The sequence below is a fragment of the Spermophilus citellus genome (genome assembly GCF_964194105.1).
Source record: "Spermophilus citellus genome assembly, chromosome: 11".
Lineage (NCBI taxonomy): Eukaryota > Metazoa > Chordata > Mammalia > Rodentia > Sciuridae > Spermophilus > Spermophilus citellus.
Genome location: NC_138192.1, coordinates 73,404,651 through 73,431,629, shown reverse-complemented (window position 1 = coordinate 73,431,629; position 26,979 = coordinate 73,404,651). Strand labels below are relative to the sequence as shown.

Sequence of the window (26,979 nt, the reverse complement as noted above, 5' to 3'; positions counted from 1 at the left end):
TACTTGTACACACTTGCCAACAGGGAAGGCAACCCTGATCACTTCTTGCAGGAGATTAAAAAAAGCCTTAGGAAGCTACCACAACAATAGAAAAGCACAGAATCCTTTGAGACCCTATTAAGATCCCTGGGAATCAATAATTATAATTCATAAAGAAATTGCTAGGCAATGTGCAATGAATTCTGCTTAAGACAGAGGTATGTAAATTGTAGAAATAATCCCATCCCAAACAGTTACAATAAGGAGGAGAGTGGTGCTAAAACAGCAAATTTTCAAGTATATAAAAAAAAATACAAGAAAAAAGTCATTCTACGTATCTTTTCTGAATTTTTATGGTGCAATTACAAAACTTTTATAAAATGTTCATTTCCACCTCCTCAATCAGTTCCAAAATAGCAATTATTGGCCTTTTCCTCTACAAAATGGGAAACACGCGCACAAATGACCTTTCTGGTTTTGGCTACTTTGAGGTAAATGTCTGATCTCCAAATTTCCAAAATATTTAACCGTTCCTAGGACGTATTTGTGATCACCAATGCAAAATTTGGTACTGCACAGAACGTATTCTTGTGGGAAAAAATTAAATTCACAAAATGATACTTTCAAAACGTTTCCAAAACGTCTGCACGCTCCTTGACGGCATAAGCTGACTTTGCTTCCTAAAAGCATAAGTAGTTCTGAAACCATCATTTTTCTCCTAAGGACTATCGTCCTCCTAAGAGGCCTGCGACGCTCACAGCTCCTCGGAAACGTGGGAAAACTTCCGAAGGGCTAAGGTAAGACCTTGAGTTTTAGAAAATGCTTAACAAAGTGGCCTGTTAAGTGTGCACGACAGCCGCTGTTCTGTGAGAGAAAAAGGTCGGAGTCGGAGAAAAGCTTGTATTCAATTTCAATCCTTGTGGTTCAGGCTCTTCGCCCGTCCTCTCTAACCCTAACCTGAAAAGACACTGAGTTGCGACTCCCCCTTCCCCACCAACCATATCACCTACCCGGCAGTAGTGCTCAGTCTTAGGATTTTGAAGCCTTAAAAATCAACATAGCTCCCTAAGAGTTCAGGCCGCCGTCGCTGCCGCCATATTACAGCTTGTGCGGCAAAATGCGTCAGGGAGCGAGGTGTGCGCCCGAGTGGGGAGGGCGGGGGCTGGCAGAGGAAGAGCGGTTTCCTGGCCCTGGAGGCTTGGCCGGAAGCCTTCTCCAGCTGCTACATCTGCAAAGCGAGCTCAGTGGTCCTCAGAGGCCCCCTCTGGGCCCTACCAGTCCGTATACCTCCCGGGAAAGACGGTTAACACAGCCCGGCCTACCGCGCCGGCTCCGCCCCTCTCTCCCGGCCCTTCCCGCTCTCGTATCCCGGGACTGCAGCAAATGACGCCACCAAAACAACACGGGCCTCGCGCCACCTACCTGCACCACTACAGTTTCCTCTTCCCTGGGCCCGGTCCTTTAAAGCGCTTCAAATCTACCGCCGTCAGAATAGGCGCTAAAGCCCACTAACCGCCTCCCTCCCCCACAGCCCAGTCCCGGCGTGGAGAGACAGCGTCGCGCCGGAAGTACGTCATGGGTTGGTTGACGGCGTCTCCCGGCGTTCCCTGGTTGGTGTCACCACGCCCTCCCTGGAATTCTAGGGTTTCGCTTCCTTTTAAATTCGAAGTTTGTAAGTAGCTTAACGCCTATGTAAATTGACAGAGTGCGTCTCTGCCTGTCAGAATGCCGTGTCGTTTGTGAAATAAAGTGTTTCATTTAGTGAGCATATATTAATGCTCTGCCAGGCTATTTTGAAGGACGTTCAACCTTAAAGGAGCTTCCAGTTTCACCTTACAGTGAATGACAAAATACAAGTCCTAAAAAACCAGTAATGAACAAAGTGTATTTGAGAGAAGAGGAGGAAATTGGCTGATTTACATTTTTGTCTCTAGTAACCCCATGGTACATGGTACAGGTTAGATCTACTATATTGCCAGGCACGCATATAATCCCACCAGTTAAGGAGGACGAGGTAGGATTCCAAGTTCGAGGCAAGCCTGAGCAAAATAGCAAGACCCACTCTCAAAAACATACAAAAAAAAAAAAAAAAAAAGAAAAGAAAAGAAAGAAAGAAAGAAAGAAAAGAAACACACACTCATACACACACACAAAGCATATATCTAATATGTTTAACTTTAATTGGTCTGTGAAATTCCAAACCTTGCAAAATTGATTTGATGTGAATTTATTGTATCAAGAAGGAAGCTGTTGGATTGAGGTTGTAGCTCAGTGGTAGAGCGCTTGCCTAGCATGTGTGAGGCACTGGGTTCGGTTCTCAGATCCATAAATAAATAAGTAAAATAAAGGTCCAAAGACAAGTAAAAATTATTTAAAAAAAAAAAAAAAAGGGAAGCTGTTGCAGGACGCGGTACACGCCTATAATACCAGCCACTAGGAGGCTCAGGCAGTTCCATTCATTTGTCAGTTTAGTAAGACCCTGTCTCAAAATAAGAAATAAAAGGATTGGGTGTGTAGCTCAAGGGGAAAGCATCTCTGTGTTCAAACCACAGTACCAAAAAAGCTATTAGCAGGACAGTGTGATACACACTTGTAAGCCCAGCTTCTCTAGAAGCTGAGACAGGGATCAAAAGTCTGAGGCCAGTCTAAGTAATTTAGTGAGACTCAGTCTCAAAATAAAAAGGGCTAGGGAATGTAGCTTAATGGTGGAATACTTGCTTAGCATGTGCAAAGCCCTGGGATAGATCCCCAGCACCACAAAGGAAGGAAAGCTATTTTACAGTAAAAGGAAATATTTTTTTCTTGTCTTTTCTTTCCTTTAAAATTTTTTTTTGTTGTTGTAGATGGACACAATACATTTATTTTATTTGTGTATTTTTATGTGGTGCCTGGGATGGAACTCAGTGCCTCAGCATGCTAGGCAAGCACTCTGCCCACTGAGCCACACCACAACCTGGACCCTCCCCCTTTTTTTTTTTTTTTGTACCAGGTATTGAACCCAGAGCGCTTAACCCGTGACCCACATCCTCAGCCGTTGTGTGTGTGCGTGTGTGTGTGTGTGTGTGTATTATTTTAGAGATAGGGTCTCACTACATTGCTGAGGGTCTTGCTAAATTGCTGAAGATAGCTTTGAACTCGGGATCCTCCTGCCTCAACTTCCTGAGCCGCTGGGATTATAGATGTGCAACACCATGCCCGCCTTAAAAGGAAATATTTTATTCTGCAACAGTTCTATAGTTTTAAGGATTCATTTCTCTCTTATATATCTTAAGTTAGCAGACCAGTTGAGAGGGCCAGCTCTGCTCCATGTAGTTATTCGGAACCAAGTTTTTTCCTGTATGTTATCCCAATATGCCCTAAGACCTTGTTGTTGCATGATTAGAGTGTGTTGCCTTGGGTTTCAGCTGGAACAAAAAGAAAATAAAAGGCAATGTATAAATCAGAAAGTAGCACGTGCCCCTTTTGCTCTAATTTCATCAATGAAAACTAAATCACATGGCCCCAAACAGTTACAAGATGCTGGGGTATGTAATTTGGACATGTGCCCAGAGAAAAGACAAAAAGATATTCTAGGAGAAAATTAATAAATTACATATACCATTAAAAGGTAGTTTTTTGCACACAAAAAATATTTACAATCATCAAAACATGGGTTTCTGAGTGGTGGTTTTAGTTTGTCCTTTACTTTGCATGCCTTTTTTAAAGGTAAAATGTTGAATTAAAAATAAATTTATCATATAAATGCATATATACATAAGTATATCTCAATACATTTTTACTAAGTGAACAAACAAATGTAAACTTTACTGGATTAAGACATACAGCAAGAGCAGTACCAACATCCCAGAAGTCTCATTCTTTCCCCTTCCTTTTAATTCTGCTATTCCACACTCCCTACCACCAAAGATGACTTCTGTTCAGAGTCCCAGCAGCAGTAGGATTAGTTTTGCCTACTTTTGAATCTTACATAAATGGAATTATGCAGATTTACTCTTGTGTGACCTTTGTTGTTTTCAGGTTTTAATAATTATGAATAAAATTTTATGAACTTTCTTACACCTACTGTTTTGGGCCACATATATTTTTCACATATGTTGGAGATATACTTAGGAATGGAATTGCTAGATCTTAGGGTGTAAATAGGTTCAGCTTTGGTAGGTAATACCAAAGAGTTTTCCAAAGTGGTTATAACAACACTCTTATTATGCATGCCTTTTGATGACAGTCAGTGAGGGATCTTGTTTACAAATAACTGAAACTCAAGTTGAACCAGTCTTGGTAAAAGGAAAATATATTGCTTTATAAGCCAAAACTGATGGACAGTGTGATGATTCAAAACTATGTTAACAAACTTTTTTTCTTCAGTGCTGGAGATTGAACACAGTGCCTTACACATGCTAGGCAAGTACGCTATCAATAAATTATATCCCCAGCCCACACATTCTTTACCCAGTATATCAAAAAAAAAAAAAAACAAGAACAAGGAGAAAGGGGAGGAGGAGGAAGATGAGGAAGGGAGAAGGAGGGAATATACAATGCCACCATGCCACCAGCTTGCAATCATGAGGACTCCACTCTGATGACTTTATCTATCCTAATTACCTCCCAAAGGTCCCATGTCTGAACACAAAAATCAGATTAAGTTTCCACTCTTAAGATCTGAAAATATCTTACAGTGGATAGTAGGCTCAGTTTTGGAGGAAACAAATCATATTCAAGCCAGAACTTCAATGTGGAGAAAAAGTTTTCAGTTACCAGGGATAAACAGGGATATCTGCATTGGAATGCAGTATAACTGAGGTATCAAATTCTGTAAGTTAAACACTGATATTTGGCTTTATTCATCATGGCAGACAGCACTACCCATCTAATAGGCTGAGTCTGAAGTGCTAGCTTAGACCTAGAATGGGTCATTTTAGTCCTTGTAAAGTGAGGAATGGTGTCTGATACCAAAAGAAGGGGTGTAGATGTGCTGGGCTACTACAGTTAACCTCTAGTTTACCTTTAATTTAGAATAATGAAACTTTTTTGTTTCTACCCATAGATGATCAACACACAAACTTCTTCTTTGTTGTATATCATCAATAATTTAACTTTTTAAAAAAGCATGTTTATTTTCACATATATTTTACAATAACATGAGCTGTTGTAAATTTTTGTTTTTGTTGTTGTTGTTGTTGTTATTTTGATATGGGCTCTTACTATGTTGCCCAGGTTGGGCTCAAATTGCTGGGCTCAAGCAATCCTCCTACCTCAGTCTTCTGAGTAGTTGGAATTAAAAGTGTGCACCCCTACACCTTACTTATTGTAAAAGATTTGAACATTCTAAAAAGGATTAAAATGTAATAATTTTGCCTAATCCCTTCCAATCCCAGTTAGGTGTCAGTTCCTATATGTACTACCATTAAATACATTTATTTATTTATTTATTTATTTATTTATTTATTTAAGAGCCCTGAACATGTTAGGCAAGTGCTCTACCAATGAGATACATACCTAGCTAAAATCTTTTATTTAATATCCCTCTCTACTTCATTCCTTAGACATAAAAAATGAGGTCACTTATCTCTCTGAAATTTGCTGGGTTTTGCATTATGCACATCTCTTTCAATAACTATATTCAATTTCATAGTATATATATTCCATATCTTATCCATCCATTTGCCAAATATCCATTGAATGTTTTAGTTGTTTCAAGTTTTGGTTAATGCAAAGATACTGCAAGAAGTATTTATCTGCATACAGCATATATCCTTATTTATTGATTGATATTTTAAATATTAATATTTAAATATCAGGTATGATAGCCAGAGTAAGATTATTGGTGTTTTAGTCAGCTTTATCGCTGCTGTGATTAAAGGACCAGATCATTACAACTGTAGAGGAAGAAAAGTTTATTTGGGGGCTTACGATTTCATAGGTCTCAATTAACAGACAGCAGGCTCCATTCCTTGGGGTTCAAGGTGAGGCAGAACAACATGGTGGAAGAGTATGGTGGAGGGAAGGTGCTGGCTTGAAGATTAGAAAGCAGAGAGAGATCTCCACTTGCCAGATACAATATTTACCATAACGCTAAGTCCCCAATGCCCCACCTCGTCCAGCCATACCATCTGCTTTCAATTCCCACTCAATAAATCCTATCAGGTAATTAATTCACTGATTGGGTTAAAGCTCTCATAACCCAATAATTTATCCTCTAAACCTTCTTGTATTATCTCACACATGCGCTTTTGGGAGACACCTCACATCTAAACCATAACAATTGGTGTACTACCCCATTAGAATTATGAAAGGTTGATGCATTTCAAGGTTGTATGAGAATGGCTGTTATCCTCCCACTGAGCTTATTTTAAAACATTTATTTTTTGCCAATTTAATAGGTAAAAGAACAGTATCATCTTATTTTTCAGTTTCCTGACTATAGAGAGGTTGGTCCTCTTTTATTGACTTCCTTGCCTTTTTATTTTTTCAATTGGAAAACAGTGGTGTCACTATAAAGGGGTTTAAGGAAGAATCTCTAGGGGCAGAGGAGACTTCTATGTGAACCTTGTAGGCTTTTAAAATATATTTTTAGTTGTAAATGGACACAATACCTTTATTTTATTTTATTTCTGTGTGGTACTGAGAGTCAAACCCAATGCCTCACACATGCTAGGCAAATGCTCTACTGCTGAACTACAACCCCAGCCCTTTATTTATTTTTTATTTTTAGACAGGGTCTCATTAAATTGCTTAGGGACTCACTAAGTTGCTGAGGCTGATTTTGAATTTGTGATCCTCCTGCCTCAGCCTCCTGAGCCACTGGGATTACAGGCGTGTGCTGCTGCACCTGGCTAAGGTAGGCTCTTTTGAGAGTGGAAATCAGTACTTTTGAGGTCTTAGCTCTTCTTTTCTTTTTTTTAAGAGAGAGAGAGAGAGAGAGAGAGAGAGAGAGATTTTTTTAATGTTTATTTTTTAGTTTTCGGCGGACACAACATCTTTGTTTGTATGTGGTGCTGAGGGCACGCATGCCAGGCGAGCGCGCTACCGCTTGAGCCACATCCCCAGCCCTTAGCTCTTCATTTCAAGAAGACTTTCTTAAAGGTAGGCATGAGAAGGTATGTGGGATGATTTCAATCTGGTGTTCACAAAATGGTTCATGGTGGTCTGGCTGTTCCTGATGTCTCCATTATCTGATCAATAGATAACGTTTGGAATGCACCCTGTAGTATACATTTCTTAAAATATTGTTATTTCCTTTTGCTTAATTTATTCTCAAAGTTCATTGCACAGGGAAATTTTCATAAGTGTGTGGGTTTTCAGCAACTATAAGGTTGTGAGTGAAGATGTGTAGATATCCCAGAAAGTTGGGAGTGACAGGACGGAGAGGAATACTGGCTTGGGGAGCGAAAGTATGTGTGAAACTTTAGCACAAGACTTTCAGATTCAAGTTGTAGTCGTCTTTTTCTTCCTTTTTCTCCTTCTAACTATTTAATTTTTTTTCTATCCTAGCTCAGTCCCAGCTACTCAGGAGGCTAAAGTGGGAGGATCATTTGAAGCCAGCCTGGACAACATAGTAAAACTATGTTAGTCTTAGAAGAAGAAGGAGCCAGGCACTGTGGAGCGCCGGTGAAATTTCTGTGGCTCAGGAATCTGAGGCAGAAGGAGTTTAAGTTCAAGGTCAGCCTCAGCAACTTAGTGAGGCCTCAAGCAACTTAGTGAGACCCTGTCTTAAAAGAAAAAATAACAAAGGGCTGGGGATGTTTCTCAGTGGTTAAGTGTCCCTGAGTTCAATCCCCAGTAAATGCTCCCCTCCCCAAAAAAAAGAAGAGAGGAAGGATGGCGATGATGATGGAATGTAAAGTTCAGTGTAGATAGCTTGCCTAGCATGCAGAAGCCCTAACATTGCAATACATACATACATACATAATACTGTAACAAAATTTATCAACTTAGCCCTTTTTAAGGGTACCATTCAATAGAGTCTAGTACATTCACATTGTTATGCAATAAATGTCCAGACCTCTTTTCATGTTAAAAAATTGCAACTCATTAAATAACTCTTCATTATTCCCCTTCCTTAGGCCCTGACAACCACCATTCCACTTATTGTTCCTATGAATTTGACAGCTATAGAGTCCTTATAAATGGTACAATTTGGTATTAGGTTTTTTTTTTTTTTGTAATTGTTTTATTTTTTTTCCCCCTTTGATACTGAAGATTGAACTTGGTCCTCTAGCATGCCAGGCAAGTTCTTTACCACTGAGCTACACTACCAGAACCCCTTATGGACTATGAATGGAGGGTTTTAATATTCATGATGCTGTTCAAAAATTTTTTTTTCATATTTGTTCTAACATCCCTTTATTGTGTGCATTCAAGTCAACCTTAATCTCAACTCTATTATCAGTTGATGTAACTTCAAACAACCTAAATCAGAGCTACTCAAAATGTGGTCTGAAACTAGTCCATTGTCTAGGGTGTTTGGGGGTGAATTAGGGTGGGAAGATGTGGGGAACCTGCCAATCTGAGTTTCTTTCTCGAGTTAAGAAATGTTCTAAAATTGATTATAGTGATGGTTCCACCACTCTGTGAATATACTAAAAGCCATTGAATTGTACACTTTCAATGGGTGAATCATATGGTGTGCAAAATACATATCTAAGAAAGCTGTTAAGCATCGCCTGAAAATTAGCACCTGTCCATGACATAGGTACAGAAACACGTAAGTCCAGAAATCGAGAGTAGGAGTTTTGATACTTCTATAGCAGCTTCACAGTTATTTCATATATAGTACCCTGAAAAATTATAAGAAAAATCTGTATAGGTATTTTCTGTGCTTATATTTTCTCGTTTCATTTTTTAAAATACAATTGTTAGTGTACATTACAAAAATATCCATGTTCCAAGTACTCGGGGAAATAAACCTCAATAACAGAGACACTGACCTAAGTAAGCGTTTGTATCATTACCTTCTTCAGTAGTCGATGACGCGCAGCCCCGAGCCTCTCCCAATACAGAACTACAAAGCCCAGAATTCCCCCAGAGGAGCCGGAGACGTGCATTCCACCAGCCGCGCCGCGCAGACCTCTGGGATGTGTAGTGCGTGTCTTCCGCTGTGCACGCAGTCTACCCGGAATTTTTCTCCGGCTTGGGGACCGACCGTACTGAGGGAAGACAGTATTTCTCAAGGAAAGGCTAAAAACTCTGGGACAAAAGGGGTGAGCTGGAGAACTGAGCCTGTTGTGTTTTTTGCTGGGGACGAGGGACAAGCTACGTAACCCGCCAGGATCCTGTAGAAAAGTTGGCGGGTGTTGAGGGAAGAATTTGCCGGCAGGTCAGGGCCGGGTAGCAGCGTCGGTATTTCTTTTCCCACCCAGCACGTTTTTGCGTAGGGTTCGTCTGAGAATCTGAGGCGGCCTCCTTGCGAGTGTTGGGCTCTCCAAAGTGCGGAGGATTGGGACCCGCTGAACCCATTTCTAACCTGGACGGTGGAGACCGCGTTCGCTCTTGTTCAGTTCTCTCTGCATGCCCGCACAGAGGATATCTTGACCCTGTGCACCCTGCACTGTGCCTGTTAAATCGTACCTGTCTCTCACAGTCCCAAGGCCCCTCCTTTAATTAAGCGACTTCTCCAAGGTCGCTTAGCTGGGGTAGAGATGGGGATGCGGTACTTTTAAATTCTGAATAGCTTCCACTTTTCAGTTATGGGTGGTTAAGTTAGTATTTCGAGGATACCTTTGCTTTGAGCAAAAAAAAAATTTTTTTCTTTTTTTGGAGGTGGCCCTTGGCATGTTTTACTGAACACAAAATCAAAAATAGGCCGTACTGTGGCATCGTTTTTTCTTGGGAACAGACAGCTTGACATAGCCAGAGAGGGGTCTGAAGCATACTTTTAGTCACGCACGTTTGTTCATGTAATGAGGCTCAAATGTAATCCCATCTGCACTAGTACTAAAGTGATTTGTTTTGTTTACAGAATCTCTCCTCCCTCTCTTCCTCCCCACCCCTTCTCTTTATTTCAGTACTGGGGATTGAACCAGGGGTGTCCAGTGTGCTAAACAAGTGTTCTACCACTGGGCTACATCCCCAGCCTTTTAAAATTTTGAGACAGTGCCTTACTGAATTGCCAAAGCTGGCCTCAAACTTGCCATCTTCCTGTCTTAGCTGGGATAATGGGTATGTTTGACTGGTTTAAGACTTTTTTGGGTTTACTTTATGTGTAAATGGAACTGATAATATCTTCCTGGAAGGTTGAGAGAATTTTAAAAAATTCAATTCAGTTCTAGAAACCTTGCCTTAAGTGGCCAATGAGACTAAAGTAACAGTATAACTCATGCTTATTAATTAGTTAAATTTCACCATACTGGGGATTGAACCCAGGGGTACCCTACCCTGATCTACATCCCAGCTTCTTTTTGTTTTTTTTTTTTTAATTTTTTATAGTTGTAGATGGACAGCATACCTTTAATTTCTTTCTTTCTTTCTTTCTTTCTTTTTTTTTTTTTTTTAATGTGGTGCTGAGGATCAAACCCAGTGCTTCACACATACTAGGCAAGTGCTCTCCACTGAGCTACAGCCCTAGCCCTTTCCCATCCCTTTTTGTTTTTTATTTTGAGACAGGATCTCACTGAATTGCCAAGACTGGCCTTGAAGTTTTATCCTTTTGCCTCAACCTCTGAAGCTGCTGGGATTACAGGCATTTGCCACCACATCAGGCTCCTGTTACATTTTCATAGACATTTATGACAGAACAAAGATGGCAAGGCTCCCGGTGATAGGATTATTCCTCCCCTAATCTTTTTTTTTTTTTTTTTTTTTTTTAGTGCATGTTAATTGTACAGAATGGTGGATTTCTTTGTGGCATATTTGTTGTATTTTCCCTTGATCCCCTTCCTCTTCACTGATAGTCAATTGAGTGAAATTAATTAGGATATATTTTAAAAGTTCTTTGTAACTGTTGCATGTGTATTAGATGATATGATTTTAGTCCCAGCTTTTCTAACTATTGCTTCTCAAGAATAAATATAACATATAAACATTACTAAATTTATGATATATTTGTTAGACAAATTTTCTTTTCAGAAAAATCTTTGGTTATTATATTGATCCTACAGGTCTTGAAACACATTTTGACTTTTAAATAGTTCCTCATTAGTGCTGTGAACATCTCATTTATTGGTTAAAACCTAACTAAGAACAATAATGATCAAATTGTTTGAGTTCTTTTAGGGAATGAGAAGAAAGGAGCATGAAATTACCTTGAAGGCAAGGTGTGGGATTGCATTCCTGTAATGACAGCTATTGAGGAGGCTGAAGCAGAAAGATCGGAAGTTCCAGCCTAGCCTGGGCAATTTAGCCAGACGGTCTCAAAGTAAAATTTAAAAGTACTAGGGTTGTAGCTCAGTGGTAGAGCATGTAACTAACATGTACAAGGGCCTGGGTTTGATCCCCACCACAGGAGGAAAAAAAAAGCAGTTTTGAGTTTTTTCCCCCTTCTGCTTTTGTGGTCAAATTTGAAAACTTTAGGCAATATCAGGCTTAAACATTTTTTAAAGGAATACAGAAAGAAGCTCTTTTTCCTGGCTAGCTATTTAGATTTGGAACAAATCCTACTATCTGATTTAGACTAAGAACAAAGTCTCTAGTTAATGCATAAAAAAATTTATTATTTTGAATTTTGGAATTAACTCAGTATTAATAAGATATGACTAATCATGCTAACCAATTCTTTTACAGAAGCTGCATATTGGAATGGATTTAGAGTCCTCATAATGGAAACAGAATACATGAAAGCAAGCCAGTTATTTTTTATAACAGCACATTTAGCTTGAGTACTAGTTGCAGATGGCTTTCTTTACTGAAGAGAATTTGTGATGTAAATGGAAAGATATCTTTTTTCTAGACTCATCCTTTATAAATATGTTTCGTCTGAGAACTCTTTGTGCATTCTCCTGGAGAGAGTTTCAGTTTCGATCCTTCAGTTGTGAACCCTTAATTATTCAGATGAATAAGTGTACAGATCAAGAGCAAATATTTGATCTTATAGAAAGAAACAAAGAGACACTTTCAGAAAAGCAAGTTGAATGTGCATTTAATAATCTTTGGCAACTTCAAAAGCAGAAGACCAGCTTGTTAAAAAATGTTGAGTATGTAGGAGATCATCCCCAATTTCTTACTCTGCATAATTTGACTACAAATAAAATCAAATTAATGAATGATGATACTCTGGTGAATGTGTTATACATCACACAACAGTAAGTTACTTTTATGGAAATCGTTATTCATATTTTAATTTTTAAAAAATCTTTTAAAGATGAAAATGTGTTTAATTTCTCCAAGAGGATAGTTTTCCTGATAATGTTTTATTTTATTATTTTTTTTAATATTTATTTTTTAGTTATTGGCAGACACAACATCTTTCTTTGTATGTGGTACTGAGGATCGAACCCGGGCCGCACGCATGCCAGGCGAGCGCGCTACCGCTTGAGCCACATCCTCAGCCCCTAATGTTATATTTTAAAGATGTTTGGAGGATATTTAACACTATTAGTAGTATTGCAGTTTTAAAAAGTAGAATATACTCAATCATGACAGTAGAGATGATTAACTTTGGATTATTGTGGAATTTTGTGGCAATGTGATTGGCTAAAGATAATGAATTATTAGATTTCAGATTAATGCCTAATAACAAATCAGCAATTAACAAATTGTGTTTTTATTGATCTATTTGCAATCTCTTAGCCTGTAATTAAACTGATGTCAGATATATTTTTTAAGGGCTATTCGTACAATAAGTTGTTTTCCAGTTGCAGTTCTTAAAAAGAAAAAAGAAAAGAAAAGGAAGAAAGAAAGAAAATAGAATTATTTTCTGGACTCACTTATATTTGATAACAATGTTTCACAAATTATATTCTTTGACTGGCTTATTACATGCAAAAAAGGCTTCCTTGATGTCAAAGGAAATATAGCTACATCTCCAGCCCTATTTATTTATTTATTTGAGACACAGTCTTGCTAAGTTGTCCAGTCTGATCTGGAAACTTTTGGTCCTCCTGTCTCTGCCTCCCTAGTTGCTGATGGTATGTGCCACCATGTCTGGCAAAGTTAAATTTCAAGAAAAGAAATTTTAGCTAGGCATGGTGGCACATGCTTGTAATTCCAGTGACTTAGGCAGGAGGATAATAAGTTCAAGGTCAGCCTCAGCAATTTATCAATACCTTCTCTCAAAAAATTGAAAATAAGAGGGGTGGGTGGACTGGGGATGTAGCTCAGTGATAGAGTGTCCCTGGGTTAAATTCCCACTACTGTGGAGTTCGGGGATAAGGGTGGGGTGGGAGGGTGAGTGGGTGGGGCTCTGAGAAAGTGGGAGAGAAAGATACATTTTACATTATAAGGAAATTCAGTCTTCAGGAGAACTGGATTCCTGAATAAAGGAACCCAGGGACAAGGGGTAAAAACACCAAAATTAAACATTAGTCCTTTTATGATAATCTGCCCTTTCCTGGTTAGGTAGCTATAGATTCAGCATTACACAGGTATTCAGGTATTGCAGTTTTTGTTGTTATTTTTGTTACCTGGGTTTGAACTTGGGCACTTAACTACTGAGCCACATCCTCAGGCTTTTTTTTTTTTTTTTCATTGAGTTGCCTAGGGCCTCACTAAGTTGCTGAGGCTGGCTTTGAACTCATGATGCTTGTGCCTCAGCCTCCTGGACCACTGGAATTACAGGCATGTGCCACTACGCCCAGCATGCCATTTTTATTTATTTGTTTTATTTTTATTTTGAAAATCAGAATTAGTAGGAAAGGGGCCTTTGCTTATACTGGGTATTGATACTAGATTAAAAAAAAAAGAATGATTTTATTTTCAGGTTACAATATTCTTTTTCTCTGATATATATGAAGGGAACACAATTTTAAAGATTAAGGTGATTGGTGACTATTAGCATTTTTGTGTCTTTACATATTTTCTCCTGTAAGATATTTTTATAATCAGAACAAAGTAATACATTTTATATGTCCTTTTGGTGTAAAACAAAGCATTGAACATTGTTCAGTGGAGGATTTTGAAATGAGTGGATAAAGAGGATGAGGTCATGAAATAAAGTAAAGATGCTTATTTATTAGACTGAACCAAGAAATCAGAACACTGAAATGGGAGTAGAAATAAGAACTGCCTATCTAAAAGCAAAGTAACCTGAGGTTCTCACCGCATGTGTTTTTAATGATTTAAAAATATGTGTGTGTGTAAAATTATTTTCTCTTGTTTTAATTGAGGTTCGCTGTTAAGGCCCATGATCCATTAATTCAAGCACTAGTTACAGAAGCGTGGAAAAGGATGGAAAGGCAAGTATCTGGGTTCATCTTTTAAGGTTAGGGTTATCCTTTTCAGGGTTAGCACAGTGAAATCCCATAGGAAAAAAAATGGGGAGCTGCCACCTGCCTGTCAAGCTTTTATGGAAATTAATGTATTTAAACTCAATTTAGTTTCAGGGTTTTTGATTGTGTAATGTGTTTTTGTTATTTAATAGAGCAAGAAAGTATTTCAGGTGTTCCCTTTTTAACTAATAGCCCAGAATAGTGAGTGTGCTTTTCCACATATATATAATTAGTCAAAGTATAAATAGGGTAGAGTCATAGCTACATACTGGACTAGCTGCTTTGACTCTTATCTACCAGAGTTCTGCTTCAGAAAGAAAAGATTTTTTGATTTGTCAATTAGAACCTAGAAGTACAGGAGCTATAAAAGGAGAATAAAGAAGATCAGTTTATTGAGTGGAAGGCCATGTAGCCTGTTTAGTTACTTGTCTTTCACTTCATTTTTTTCATTGTTATTGTTCTGGAAATTAAACACAGGGGAACTTTACCACTGAGCTACATCTCCAATCCTTTATATTTTTTTATTTTGAGACAGAGTCTCACTAAGTTGCTGAGGGTCTCTTTTAGTTGCTCAGGTTGGCTCACACTTGTGATCTTCCTGCCTCAGGCTTCTGAGTTGCTGGAATTATAGGCATGCCACCATGCCCAGCCTTTCACTCCATTTTTATGTACAGACAGCAGTGACTAGAACTTACAGGTAACTTAGAAGCTTTTTGAAGAAAATAAGTCCATTGCTCTGGACAATATTGATTGAGACCTATTTTCTATAGTATACATGGGTGTATTTTTATCATTTTGCCATAATTGATATAATCTAGAAAAACAAGAGAGATGTTCAGGATATTCTTGTTGAGATGTCTGTTCTGTAAGAATATGTGGAAAGTTCTCCATGTATAAAAGAACTGAGATGATAACAGATCTCATATTAGGAAAGCTTCAGCTATTTCTGAAAACTTTGAATTTTTTAACCTAGGAATTTTGGATGGCTAAAGGCCATTGTTAGTAAAATAGGACATATGACAGTGAGGAAAGAGAAAAAATGTGGGAACAGACATGAGGTTTTTTTTTTTAATATTTATTTTTTAGATGTATTTGGACACAATACCTTTATTTATTTTTTTAATGTGGTGCTGAGGATCAAACCCAGGGCCTCGCATGTGCGAGTGCTCTACCCCTGAGCTACAATCCCAGCCCCAGACAAGAAGGTTTTAAAAACTGCAGCGCAGCCCTACCTCTAAACCAAATAGAAAGGTACAAATTTGACCAAGATAAAGGAGAAATAGACTATTTTTTGACAGAGAGGAGTGAGCATTCTCATATTTTTGTTTTTTGGTATATTGCTTCTCAAAGCTTAAATTTTTACAGTTGTTATTTATATTGCCAAATGCTTTAGGTCTTTATTATACGGGCTGGATTAAAGAGGTTCAGAAGGGTTCTTTTGATTTAGAAATTCTGCATCCATCTATGAAGTTGTAGTTTTAGTTAACTTCATTATTTAAACCCAGTTGTCATCTTACCCATTCCATTTCTCCATTCTTGCTTGCTTTCTACCGTAACTATCTTTTATCTAAGGTAAACAGAATAATCTTAATTCTTTTTGCAAACAATAAGAAATGTATACTTATTATTTGTTTTGGGTTAAATTTGATCATTCTTGGTGCTAGGTCAAAGCCTTTTTATTCCTCTTTAAAACAGCCGTAGTGTTATGTGAATTATATAGCTTGAAATCAATTGTAAAATAGATTTTTTGGTTTTACTATTAATGAAGCAATTAAATTACAAATATATCATTATACTTCCCAGTGAATCAGACTTTACATTTTAATGTATTTTCACTTCAAAATAACTCAGAAGATAATGCTTTGTTTTATATGGTGGTTCTTTCTTTCTGTTTTTATCATGTTTCTGTTTGTATCATGTGTGTGTGTGTGTGTGTGTGTGTGTATGTATATTGAGATGAGGTCTTGCTACATTGCCTAGGTTGACCTTAGACTCCTGGGTAAATGAGTCTATTGCCTCAGCCTTCCAGTAACTAGACTATAGGCCTGTGCCACTGTGCTTTGCTAAGTATTTTTATAATATCAAGTTATAAAAATTTAAAGCCCTAATTTATGTCTATAGAACTTCTAATAGAGTTATAGAATAAATATAATTTCTGAATTTTTCATCTTTTTCACATATTAATTTTTTGTTATAATAGCTATTAGTCAGTGATCTGGCTAAAATATCTATGGATTTGTATTTTATAAATACAATATGTAATAATTCAAATGGGATAGATTATTCTGGTTTAGCACTATATGATAGATCATGGCAAGGACACTTAACATATTTAAAGCCAGAAGTGGAAAAAATAAAAACTATTATGGATGATTTATTTATTCACTTTTTTTAAAATTGGTGCATTCTAGTTGTACATAATGATGGGTTTTGCTGTTACATATTTGTACATGCACACAATATAACAGTATAATTTGGCCAATATCATTCCTCAGCACCTTCCTGCTCCCATTCTTTAGTCCCTTTCCTCTATTGATCTCCCTTTGATTTTTAGGTGATCCACCTTTACCTTTTTTTCCCTTTTGCTTCTCTTAACTATTGCATATGAAAGAAACCAGATGACTCTTGACCTTGAGTTTGACTTATTTTGCTTAACATGATGGTCTTTATTTCTATCCATTTTCCTGCAAATTATATGATTTCATTTTAATTTATGACTGAATAAAATTCCATTGTGTATATATACCACATTTTCTTTATCTATTCATCCACTGATGGATACCTAGGATGGTTGCATAGTTTTGCTTATTGATAATTGTGTTGCTATAAACATGGGTGTACATGTATATATCACTGTATTAAGATGACTTGAATTATTCAGGATAAATACTGAGGCATGGTATAGTTTGGTCATATGGTGGTTCCATGCCTGTTCTTTTGAGGACCCTCCATACTGATTTCTACCGTGGTTGTACTAATTTACAGTCCCACCAACAGTGTAATTGTATTCCTTTTGTCTGTATCCTCTCCAGCACTTATTATTATCTGTATTCTTGATGACTGTCATTCTTACTGGTGTGAGATAAAATCTCAGTGTAGTATTGATTTGCATTTCCCAAATGGCTATTGATGTTAAACATTTCTTCATATATTTGATAGCCATTTACATTTCTTCTTTTGAGAAGTGTCTGTTTAATTCATTTTCCTATTTATTGAGTTATTTGAATTTTTGGTGTAAAGTTTTTTGAATGACTTAAACATTTACAAAACTGGAGGCTAATATAATGAACTCTCATGTACTCATTATTTAGCTTCAGAAATAATCTTATCTGTATCACCTCCTGCTCTCTCCCCACCCTTCAGTATACCTTTTGTTTTGTTTTTGGGGTGCTGGGGATTGAACCCAGGGGTGCTGTACCACTGAACTATATCCCTAGCCCTTAAATTCTGTTTTGTTTTTGTTTTTGTTTTTGTTTTTCAATTTTGAGATAGAATCTTGCTAAATTGCTAAGGCTGTCCTCAAACTTCCAGTTCTCCTGCCTCAGCCTCTCAAATTGCTGGAATTGGTGTGTGCTACTGCACTCAGCTTTCAGTATGTTTTCACTAGTAATGTTATTTCATCTATAAATACATGTCTCTTAGAAATATAGACTCTAGCGCTGTGGTTGTAGCTCAGTGGTAGAGCACTTGCTTAGAACATGTGAGACACTGGATTCGATCCTTAGCACCACATAAAAATAAATAAAATATTAATCTTTTCCTCATGCTCTTCTTCCGTGTTCTGATCTTAGTTGCTCTCTTTATATCAAAGAAGACATTTGGCATTTGTTTTTTAAGGATTGGCTAGCTTCACTTAGCATGCATGAGGAAAAGACTAACATTAAACAGAGACGAGTGGGGTGGGAGAAAGGGAGAGAGAAGGGAAACTGTATGGAAATGGAAGGAGACCCTCATTGTTACACAAAATTACATATAAGAGTTTGTGAGGGGAAAAGGGAAAAAAAAAACAAGGGAGAGAATTAAACAATAGCAGATGGGGTAGAGAGGGAAAATGAGAGGGAAGGGGAGGGGGGATAGTAGGGGATAGGAAAGGTAGCAAAATACAACAGTCATTAATATGGTATTGTGCAAAAATGTGGATGTGTAACCGATGTGATTCTGCAACTTGTATTTGGGGTAAAAAATGGGAGTTCATAACCCACTTGAATCAAATGTATGGAAGATGATATGTCATGAGCTTTGTAATGTTTTGAACAACCAATAAAAATAAATAAATAAAATAAAGATACTGTGTCCATTTACAACTAAAAACAAATTAACAAAAAAAGAAAAATAAGCTCTAAAAATACATACCCAAAATATCTTAAAAATATTCCTTTTCAGGTATTAATACCTGATCTATGTTCAAATTTCCTTGATTGGCCTATGAAGATCCGTCTTTTGGCCACTTGTGACTCTCTAAATAAGGTTCACACTGTGTTAAGTTTTTCTCTTTTTCCAAGTAAAGCTTTTACTGGAGAATATTGTATAAAATTACACAAATGGTAAACATACAGCATGATTAATGTGCATATATCTTCTGTGTAATAACATAAAGATCAAGAAACATCAACAGTTCCCCAGAAGTTCCCTTTATGTTCTTTTAGTATCACCGTCCTACCCCAAAAGGATTTTGACTTCTAACATCAAACATCAGTTTTGTTTTTATAGAAATGAAATTCTGTGGTATGTACCCTTTTATTTAATTGGCTCAGTATGTTTTAAGGATTCATCTATGATGTTGTATGGTTCAGCAATCTCTTTATTGCTATTGTGTAGTATTCTGTGGGCATGTGTGATTTACCCATTGTACTTTCTTTATGAATGTTTAGATTGTTTGCAGTTTTTGCTCTTGCATATTGTGCTGCTATGAATTTTCTTTTGTTATCTTTTAGTAAATTCAAAATGTTTAAATCTAGGGGCTGAGGATGTAATTCAGTTGTAGAACATTTGCCATGCAAGGCCCCAGCACTGCAAAAATAAAAACAAAAATAGAAGTTTATGACATTCTTCTTTGCTTTTGTCATACCATTTATTTGATGAAGAATTTGGGTCATTTTTCCTATAGTCAAAATATGAAGTTTTTAAGCAGAACTGTTGTATTAGTGTTTATTTGTTAATAGGCAAACTTGAGTTAAAATTGTCAACTCATCCAGGTGTAGTTGTGCATGCTATAATTCCAGCAGCTCGGGAGGCTGAGGCAGGAGGATCTCAAGTTCAAAGCCAGACTCAGCAATTTAGTGAGGCCATAAGCAATTCAACGAGGGCCTGTCTCTAAATTGAGTACAACAAAGGGCTGGAAATGTGGTTTAGTGGTAAAGCACCACTGGGTTTAATCCCCAGTACCAAAAAATAGAAAAGAAAATTGTCATCTCAAAAAAAAAAAAAAGGTTATTTAAATAATTTTGAGTGATTGTTCTTTTTAAATCTTTCTAGAATATCACACTTTTAGCTGTATGATTTGTTATTCTTATGATAATAAGTAATCAGTATTTTAGAAAAATTCACTTAATAATATATTAGTATTTTTGTTGCTTTTTTATTTTATGACTACATTGTTTTAATTAAAAGTTAATACTAATGATCTCCTTTATGTATTTCCTTTAGTAGGTTTGATATTAAAGTACTATCCACATTTTCCACTTGCCTAGCAGATCAGCGTTTGTATTTCAGTCCACTAATGGGAAAAATAGCTGATATTGTAAATAGGAACTTGGAAACCATACAGGACTTAAGGTAAATTTATTTATGGGCTTTTTGTTGTGGTAAAAAGATCCTGGGCTTTGGATATAAACAGTTAGTTATGTGACATAAGGCTAATTTACATGACCTCTTAGAATTTCTCCTCATGTATCTAATAAGAATGGTAACATCTATGTTTCAGTGTTGCATGGGGGTTAGAGATAAGATATGTAAAGTTGAGATGTGTGAAGATCTACTGCTGAGCCACAACCCTAGCCCTACCTCATAAATGTTAGAATTAACCTGTTACTTTCTATAAAAATGTCTGCTTTGATTTTGATAAAGATTGAATTACATCTGTAAATTAGTTTAGAAACATTTGTCATATTAAAATCTTCTGATGTCTGTATAGCACATGATTTTTTATTTATTTAGGAACGATATCTTTTTTAATGTAGAGATCTTACATCGTTTGTTTAATTTGTTCCTAAATAATTTATGTTTTGAGATGAAATTTTTTAAATTTTATTTATTTATTCTTTTTTTCTATATTTTTTATTGGTGTATTGTGGTTGTACATAATGATGGGATTCATTATCACATGTTTTACTGAAATTGTTTTTGAACTTCACTTTCCAATTTTTTTTTTTAGAGAGAGAGAGAGAGAGAGAATTTTAATATTTATTTTTTAGTTTTCGGTGGACACAACATCTTTGTTTGTACGTGGTGCTGAGGATCGAACCCGGGCCGCACGCATGCCAGGCGAACGCGCTACCGCTTGAGCCACATCCCCAGCCCACACTTTCCAATTTTTTAAAAATATATATATAAATACATCAAATGACTTTGTATATTGACTGTATATTCTATGATGGTGCTAAATTCACTAAAAGTGGAAATTTAACTATCTTATTAAGCTAGTAGAAGGTATATTTTGAGCCTGGCTTTCTAAGTATCTGCTCTGGTTAGGCTATCTCTGATGTTATGAAATGCTGAAATTGTAAGAAAAAAATTTAACATAACAGTAATGCAAATCTCAGTAAAAAATTATGACTATTGGGTGAGTAGGGTTAATATACATTGATAATATTACTGTCATATCAATTATGGTCTTCAGTATAATAAGAAGTGGAATTAGAAAGAGGACCGAGAATCAAAGCTAATTAAAGACTGGGAAGATATTTAGGACAGATAAGGGATGGCTTTGAATGCTATAGTAAGGATCTGAAGTGACAGCAGTGACCTAGAACTGAAAGAAGGGAAAAAATTTGAATATAAGTATCTGTTTCATTTAATCCCCAGGCATCCTTCATTTGCTATATCAGAAATGAAGACTTTATGAGGATAAGTAAGAGAATAAGAGACCCAAGGTCTCTCAGCTAGTAAATGGGGGGACCAAGATTTGAACCTAGGATTTCTGATTCTAGAGAATTGTACTGCTTCTGAATAGAGTCTAATTTTTTCTTTTAACTATTTGTTCTTACATGTTTGAAAAAAATTATTTCAGGAGGTTTATTTAAATGGCAATGTTAGGTTAATTATTAATGCTAATTACTGTTAATATTAAATATTGTAACTGAAGCCAAAGTATGTATAACTGGAGTTTTTTTCCATATTAATTTATTCGATTTAAAGGATTAAAGAAAATTGGAAACAAAAGAAGTCAGCCCCCACTTTCCTAATGATTGAGATGGTTTTAGTTTTAGATTTTTGTCTTTCTTATAGACTGTTTTCTAATTGTCATCCCCAATAGTTTTTTTAATGTCTTTTTTATTTTGCATACTTTATTCATTATAATATATCCTTGTATTTGTAGTTTTCTGATTTTTATATTATGTAAGAATAGTCTGTTGAAAGCAAATGCCATACATTAATCTTGATGTGTCCCATAGTGCCTAGACATGTGACTAATGTTCCTTATGTATTTGTTAGTTTATTTTTTATTTGTATTTTACAGTGGTAAGGGTCAAACTCAAGGCCCTGTGCACGTAGGCAAGTGTTCTACCACTAAGCAAAATCCTTAGCCCCCACTCCTTAAGTATTTGTTATGTGAAGAAATATTAAAAGTCTCCTTCCTCTTTAGTATTGTCTTATGATTGTATATTAATAACAATCTAGCCCGAAACGCTAAAAAACATGAAATTATTCAAATCATTCAGTAGTAAGAAATATTTTCCAGGAGTTTATTAATAAATTACATAGATACACAGGAAAGAGTAGCAAAAAGTCAACTTCTGAAAATACAAAATGAAGTCAAGAGTAGTGTCACACTGTACCTTGTAATCCTAGCTACTCAGGAGGCTAAAGCAGGAGGATTACAAGTTCAAGGCCAGCCTGGGGAACTCATTGAGACCCTGTCTCAAAACAAATGAACAAACAGAAAAAATGACTCGGGATGTAGCTCAGTGGTAGAGCACTTATTTAGCATACTCAAGGGCCTGGGTCTAATCCCTAGTACCACACAAATACAAAATGAGACTTGTAGGATAACATTCATGAGCTGTTGGTCCAAAGTGATTTCTGAGTAAAAATATTTTCCAACAAAGTAGTTTTAGTTTTATCTACAGAACAAGGTATTTTATATATTCCATGAAAAATATTAATTTGAATGTTTTTTTTTCTCTATAAGTGATTACTGGGAGATCTGAATTCAACTCCCTTTAATATTTAAATGAAAAAATTTAAAGTACGCAACAACATTTTTGCCAATTTCTTTCCACATCTAATCATTTAGTTTTGTTTGTTTTCTTCAGTAATGTAAAAATTTGTCTTTTTCCTTCTTCAGGTCCTTGTGTGTCTTGATGGTCAACATATCTTCTTTAATATCACAACATTTTCAAGAACAATTAGTGAATAAAACAGAGCTTCTTTTTGACAACATGAGTTCTCCTGAGGTCGACATTGCAAAAAGAATAGTACAATTTCTTCAAAATGTTAAATTTAGATATTACCCTCTATTAGAGAGGTGTAATAAAGTGTTTTTAGATAACATGAACCACCTTGATTTGGATTCCATCAGTAAAATATTTGATGGATATCAGTTCCTACAGTTTTATAGTTTTGAATTTGTTATAGTGGCTAAAAAGAGGCTAACTGAGATGATTCCTCTCTTTGATAACCCTGCAAGCTTTGTGAAATTGTTTGTTGCATTGGGACCAGTGGCAGGACCTGAAGAAAAGAAACAGTGAGTTTAATGTCATATGCTTTACTTTTCTTCTTGGGAATATATGGAGTCTTCAAGCTTAGGTCTCCTTGGCCCTCTGGCACAAAAATTACCCAATTAAACCATGAAGGGGAAATAATCTGTTGTGATCTGCTTCTTGATTCTTTATCCTTATTTATATCTCCAACTCTTAATCTACTGGTATGTTCTAAAAGGGAGCCAATAAATTGCTGGTGCTGGGCCAACACAGAAAAAACTGAGGGAGAACACTAAGTGATTTTATGTTCCCTTCCTAGACCAGGTGACTGGGTTTATGGGTTTATATGGGCACAAATTAAGTGTATTTAAATTAGAACTATAGTGGATCTAACAACGAACCCTTTTGTGGTTTCTTGTAGTCATTGCATTCATCATCAAAAGCACATATTAAGCACATTGGCATATTTCCTATGTGAATTTGGTCTGACTCATGTCTTTTGAAATTTTCCATTTTTGATGGATATTGATTTAGAGAAATATTTGAGATATAAAGATGAGCAAATATGAAATTAATACATAAGCTAAATATGACTAGTACATAAGATTCTTCTTTCCTAGGCCATGTGACTGGGTTTACACTTGGGTATAAGATTCCCCTTACCGGCATAAGCATATGGAATATTTAGAATAACAGCCCTTTTGGATAAGTATGATTAATGGATTCAGTTAAGCAGGGGGTTTCTAGGAGTTGTGTAACAGAGGAATCTGCATCATTATTCTGTTAAGGAAAACTTTATAGAAAATTTTTATTTATTTATTTATTTTTATTTTATTTTTTTAAAGAGAGAGTGAGAGAGGAGAGAGAGAGAGAGAGAGAGAATTTTTTAATATTTATTTTTTAGTTCTCGGCGGACACAACATCTTTGTTGGTATGTGGTACTGAGGATCGAACCCGGGCTGCACGCATGCCAGGCAAGCGCGCTACCGCTTGAGCCACATCCCCAGCCCTTTATTTTTGAACTATATGAAAAAAATTAAAGGGGGCTGTGGTTGTAGCTCATTGGTAGACTGCTTGCCTAGCACCTGTAAGGCACTTGGTTCAATCCTCAGTACCACATAAAATAAATAAATAAGTTAAAAATATTGTGTCCATCTACAACTAAAAATATATTTTAAAAATTAAGGGTACATCTTAGGAGATTGCAAATATATAGAAACATAATTATTTTAAAAAATGTTTACTGTAATCTTTTTGTCACCAAGCAAATATTAAAGTCTGATTTTAGGGCTGGAGCTATTGCTCAGTGGTAAAGCATTTGCCCAACATGTGCAAAGCTCTGAATTCCATCTCCAGCACTTAAAAGGAAAAAACAAAACAACAACAACAACAACAAAAAAACTCATGCTAAAGAAATACAAGAGTTGTAAAGTTGGATTTAACTGGATTTCTGCTTGAAGGAATTTATATTTTAATTAGGAGGAAAATATTTTTTTTATTATGTACAAAGTTGCTAGGATTAGAAGTAAATAATTGAAATATTTAATATTAGAGCATCACAACATGGTTTATGACTAAATGCTAAAATTAGTGTTGTAGACTGGAAATGTTGTGGGTAGATAGAAGTGAGAGAAACATAGATTGAAGTGGTTGAGAAAAGCCTTGGGGAGAAGATGGTTTGAAGCATTCCATAATTTTGGTGAAAGGATAGTATGAAGCTATGAATAGAAAATTTAGTCTTCTCTCCTCAGATTTCATCTTTTGAATTTATTTCAGATTTCATCTTTTGAATTTATCTTTTAAACTACTCCAAAAGACTTATCTTTTTTGTATTAGTACATATTATAGAGGAATAGATATCATTGTGGGATGTTCATGTATGCATATAAGACACTTATATCTTGATTCTTTCATTACCACAGCACTTTGGATAGTTTCAAAATAGGTCATCTTGGGGGTGGGGTTGTGGCTCAGTGGTAGAGTACTTGCCTAGCACGTGTGAGGCACTGGGTTAGATAAAGAAAGAAAGAAAGAAAGGTATTGTGTTAATCTGCAACTGAAAAACATTTCAAAAAATAGGTCATCTTTGTTAATTTTCGGATTGTAGTGTTACAGTTAGTGCTTAATATATAAGATTATTGTTAATAGGAAGGTAAATTGGCTTTCAGGTTAGTTCTTATGCAAGTTTAAACATCTGACAAGATGTTATAAAATCTCACTAGATTTAATAAATATTATTAAAAGTGTCAATTGGTACCTTAGCTCTCTAGTACTAGATAATTTCACTGAATCATAGTGCTTTATAATCATTATAACCTTATCTTATTTGAAATCATTATAATACTTCTTATCTATACATTTTTAGGGAGTTTTAGATTAGATTATACTTAAGCCTTAATTGTTGAAGAAAACAGTATATCTTTCCTTATTTAATAATATTTTATATTATCCCCAAGTATGTGGGCAGAAAATTAGAATTAGACATGGAATTCAATTTTTATCTATATTATTTCTTTTCTATTTGTTACCCACAACCTGGGTTTTTTTTTTTTTTTTTTTTTTTTTTTTTTTTTTTTTTTTTTTTTGGTACTGGGGATTGAACCCAGGAGCACTCAATCACTGAGCAAGATCCTCAGCCCTTTTTAATATTTTATTTACAGACAGGATCTCACTTAGTTGCTTAGGGCCTAACTAAGATGCTGAGACTGGCTTTGAAGTCAAGATCCTCCTGCCTCAGCCTCCCTAGCTTCTGAGATTACAGGTGTGCACCTGGCTCACAGCCTTTTATTTAAAAAAAATTACAAGTTAGCCAGGCATGGTTGCGTATACCTATAATCCCAACAGCTGGGGAGGCTGAGGCAGGAGGATCACAAGTTCAAGGCCAGCCTTAGAAACTTAGCAAGGCTCTAAGCAACTTAGCAATTAGTGAGACCCTGTCTCAAAATGAAAAATAAAAAGGACTGAAAATGTAGCTCAGTGGTAAATCACCCCTGGGTTTAATCCCCAATTCTGAAAAAAAAAAAGAAAGAAAATAAAAAATATTAGGTTAATTATCAGTTTTTAATTGTAAAAATATTTTTCTTTGTTTTTAGACTTAAATCAACCATGTTATTGATATCAGAGGAGCTCACCAGCCAGCAAGCCTTAGCAGTGGTGAAAGCAATGGAAGATATGGAAAGCAGAAATTCACATTTGATTAAAAAGTAATCTTTACTGAAAGTCCTGGTGTTTAGTTGTCATTCAGAAGTAGCCTTTTTTTTTCCAAAAATTTTTTTTGTAGTTGTATATGGACAGAATGCCTTTATTTTATTTTTAAATTTGTTTTTTTTTTTTTTTTTTTTTTTTTTTTTTTTGTAGTTGTAGAGGAACTGCGTGCCTTTATTTTGTTTCGTTTATATGTGGTGCTAAGAATTGAACCCAGTGCCTGACACATGCTAGGAAAGTGCTGTGCCATTGAGCTACAGCCCCAGCCCCATAAGTAGTAAAAGAATTGAGTAAAATAATTGTTTTTTATAATAATTGTTTTGAAGAAATAAGGAGTCAGCACTTAAGGCATTGCTTTTGTTCTTGTTTCTTTTTCACAATAGAGGTAACAAAAAATTTTATATCATCTTTCATTTCATTTACTGCTGCTGTTCTATTAGAGCAAAGTATCATAATCCACACAAGTGGAGAGCACAGAGCAAGGAACCTACTATTCAAGAGAACAGTTAACATCCATCTATACTACAGTGTTACCTTGAAAAAATAATACCATATTCTGGCTTTTTTTTTTTTAA

General features: G+C 36.0%; 2 protein-coding genes and 1 long non-coding RNA gene across 10 annotated transcripts in view; 2 read left to right on the top strand and 1 right to left on the bottom strand.

Moving 5' to 3' along the window:
• Positions 1 to 1,539, bottom strand: part of PPIG (peptidylprolyl isomerase G) — a 55,981-nt gene extending 54,442 nt beyond the window's left edge. For 2 of the 5 annotated variants that reach the window (XM_081261398.1, XM_081261394.1), the window contains exon 1: positions 1,402 to 1,539. The gene's annotated coding sequence lies outside the window, so the exon portion shown is untranslated. Of the gene's footprint in view, positions 1 to 989; positions 1,316 to 1,401 lie in introns of those variants that run through there. The other 3 variants (XM_081261395.1, XM_081261397.1, XM_081261396.1) reach the window with 2 other exon arrangements.
• Positions 1,540 to 1,567: 28 nt separating this feature from the next.
• On the top strand, positions 1,568 to 7,827 carry LOC308630877. Its single transcript, XR_014018061.1, has 3 exons — positions 1,568 to 1,651; positions 6,938 to 7,062; positions 7,471 to 7,827. It is a non-coding gene; the product is annotated as an uncharacterized lncRNA (long non-coding RNA).
• Positions 7,828 to 9,059: 1,232 nt separating this feature from the next.
• The window catches only part of FASTKD1 (FAST kinase domains 1), a 40,069-nt gene continuing 22,149 nt past the window's right edge, over positions 9,060 to 26,979 (top strand). For 3 of the 4 annotated variants that reach the window (XM_081261391.1, XM_081261390.1, XM_081261393.1), the window contains exons 1-6: positions 9,060 to 9,179; positions 11,698 to 12,215; positions 14,238 to 14,306; positions 19,986 to 20,114; positions 22,846 to 23,244; positions 26,293 to 26,403. In XM_081261391.1, coding sequence (XP_081117517.1) covers positions 11,881 to 12,215; positions 14,238 to 14,306; positions 19,986 to 20,114; positions 22,846 to 23,244; positions 26,293 to 26,403 — 1,043 coding nt within the window. In that variant the 5' untranslated portion in view covers positions 9,060 to 9,179; positions 11,698 to 11,880. The remainder of the gene's footprint in view (positions 9,180 to 11,697; positions 12,216 to 14,237; positions 14,307 to 19,985; positions 20,115 to 22,845; positions 23,245 to 26,292; positions 26,404 to 26,979) is intronic. The other variant, XM_081261392.1, reaches the window with a different exon arrangement.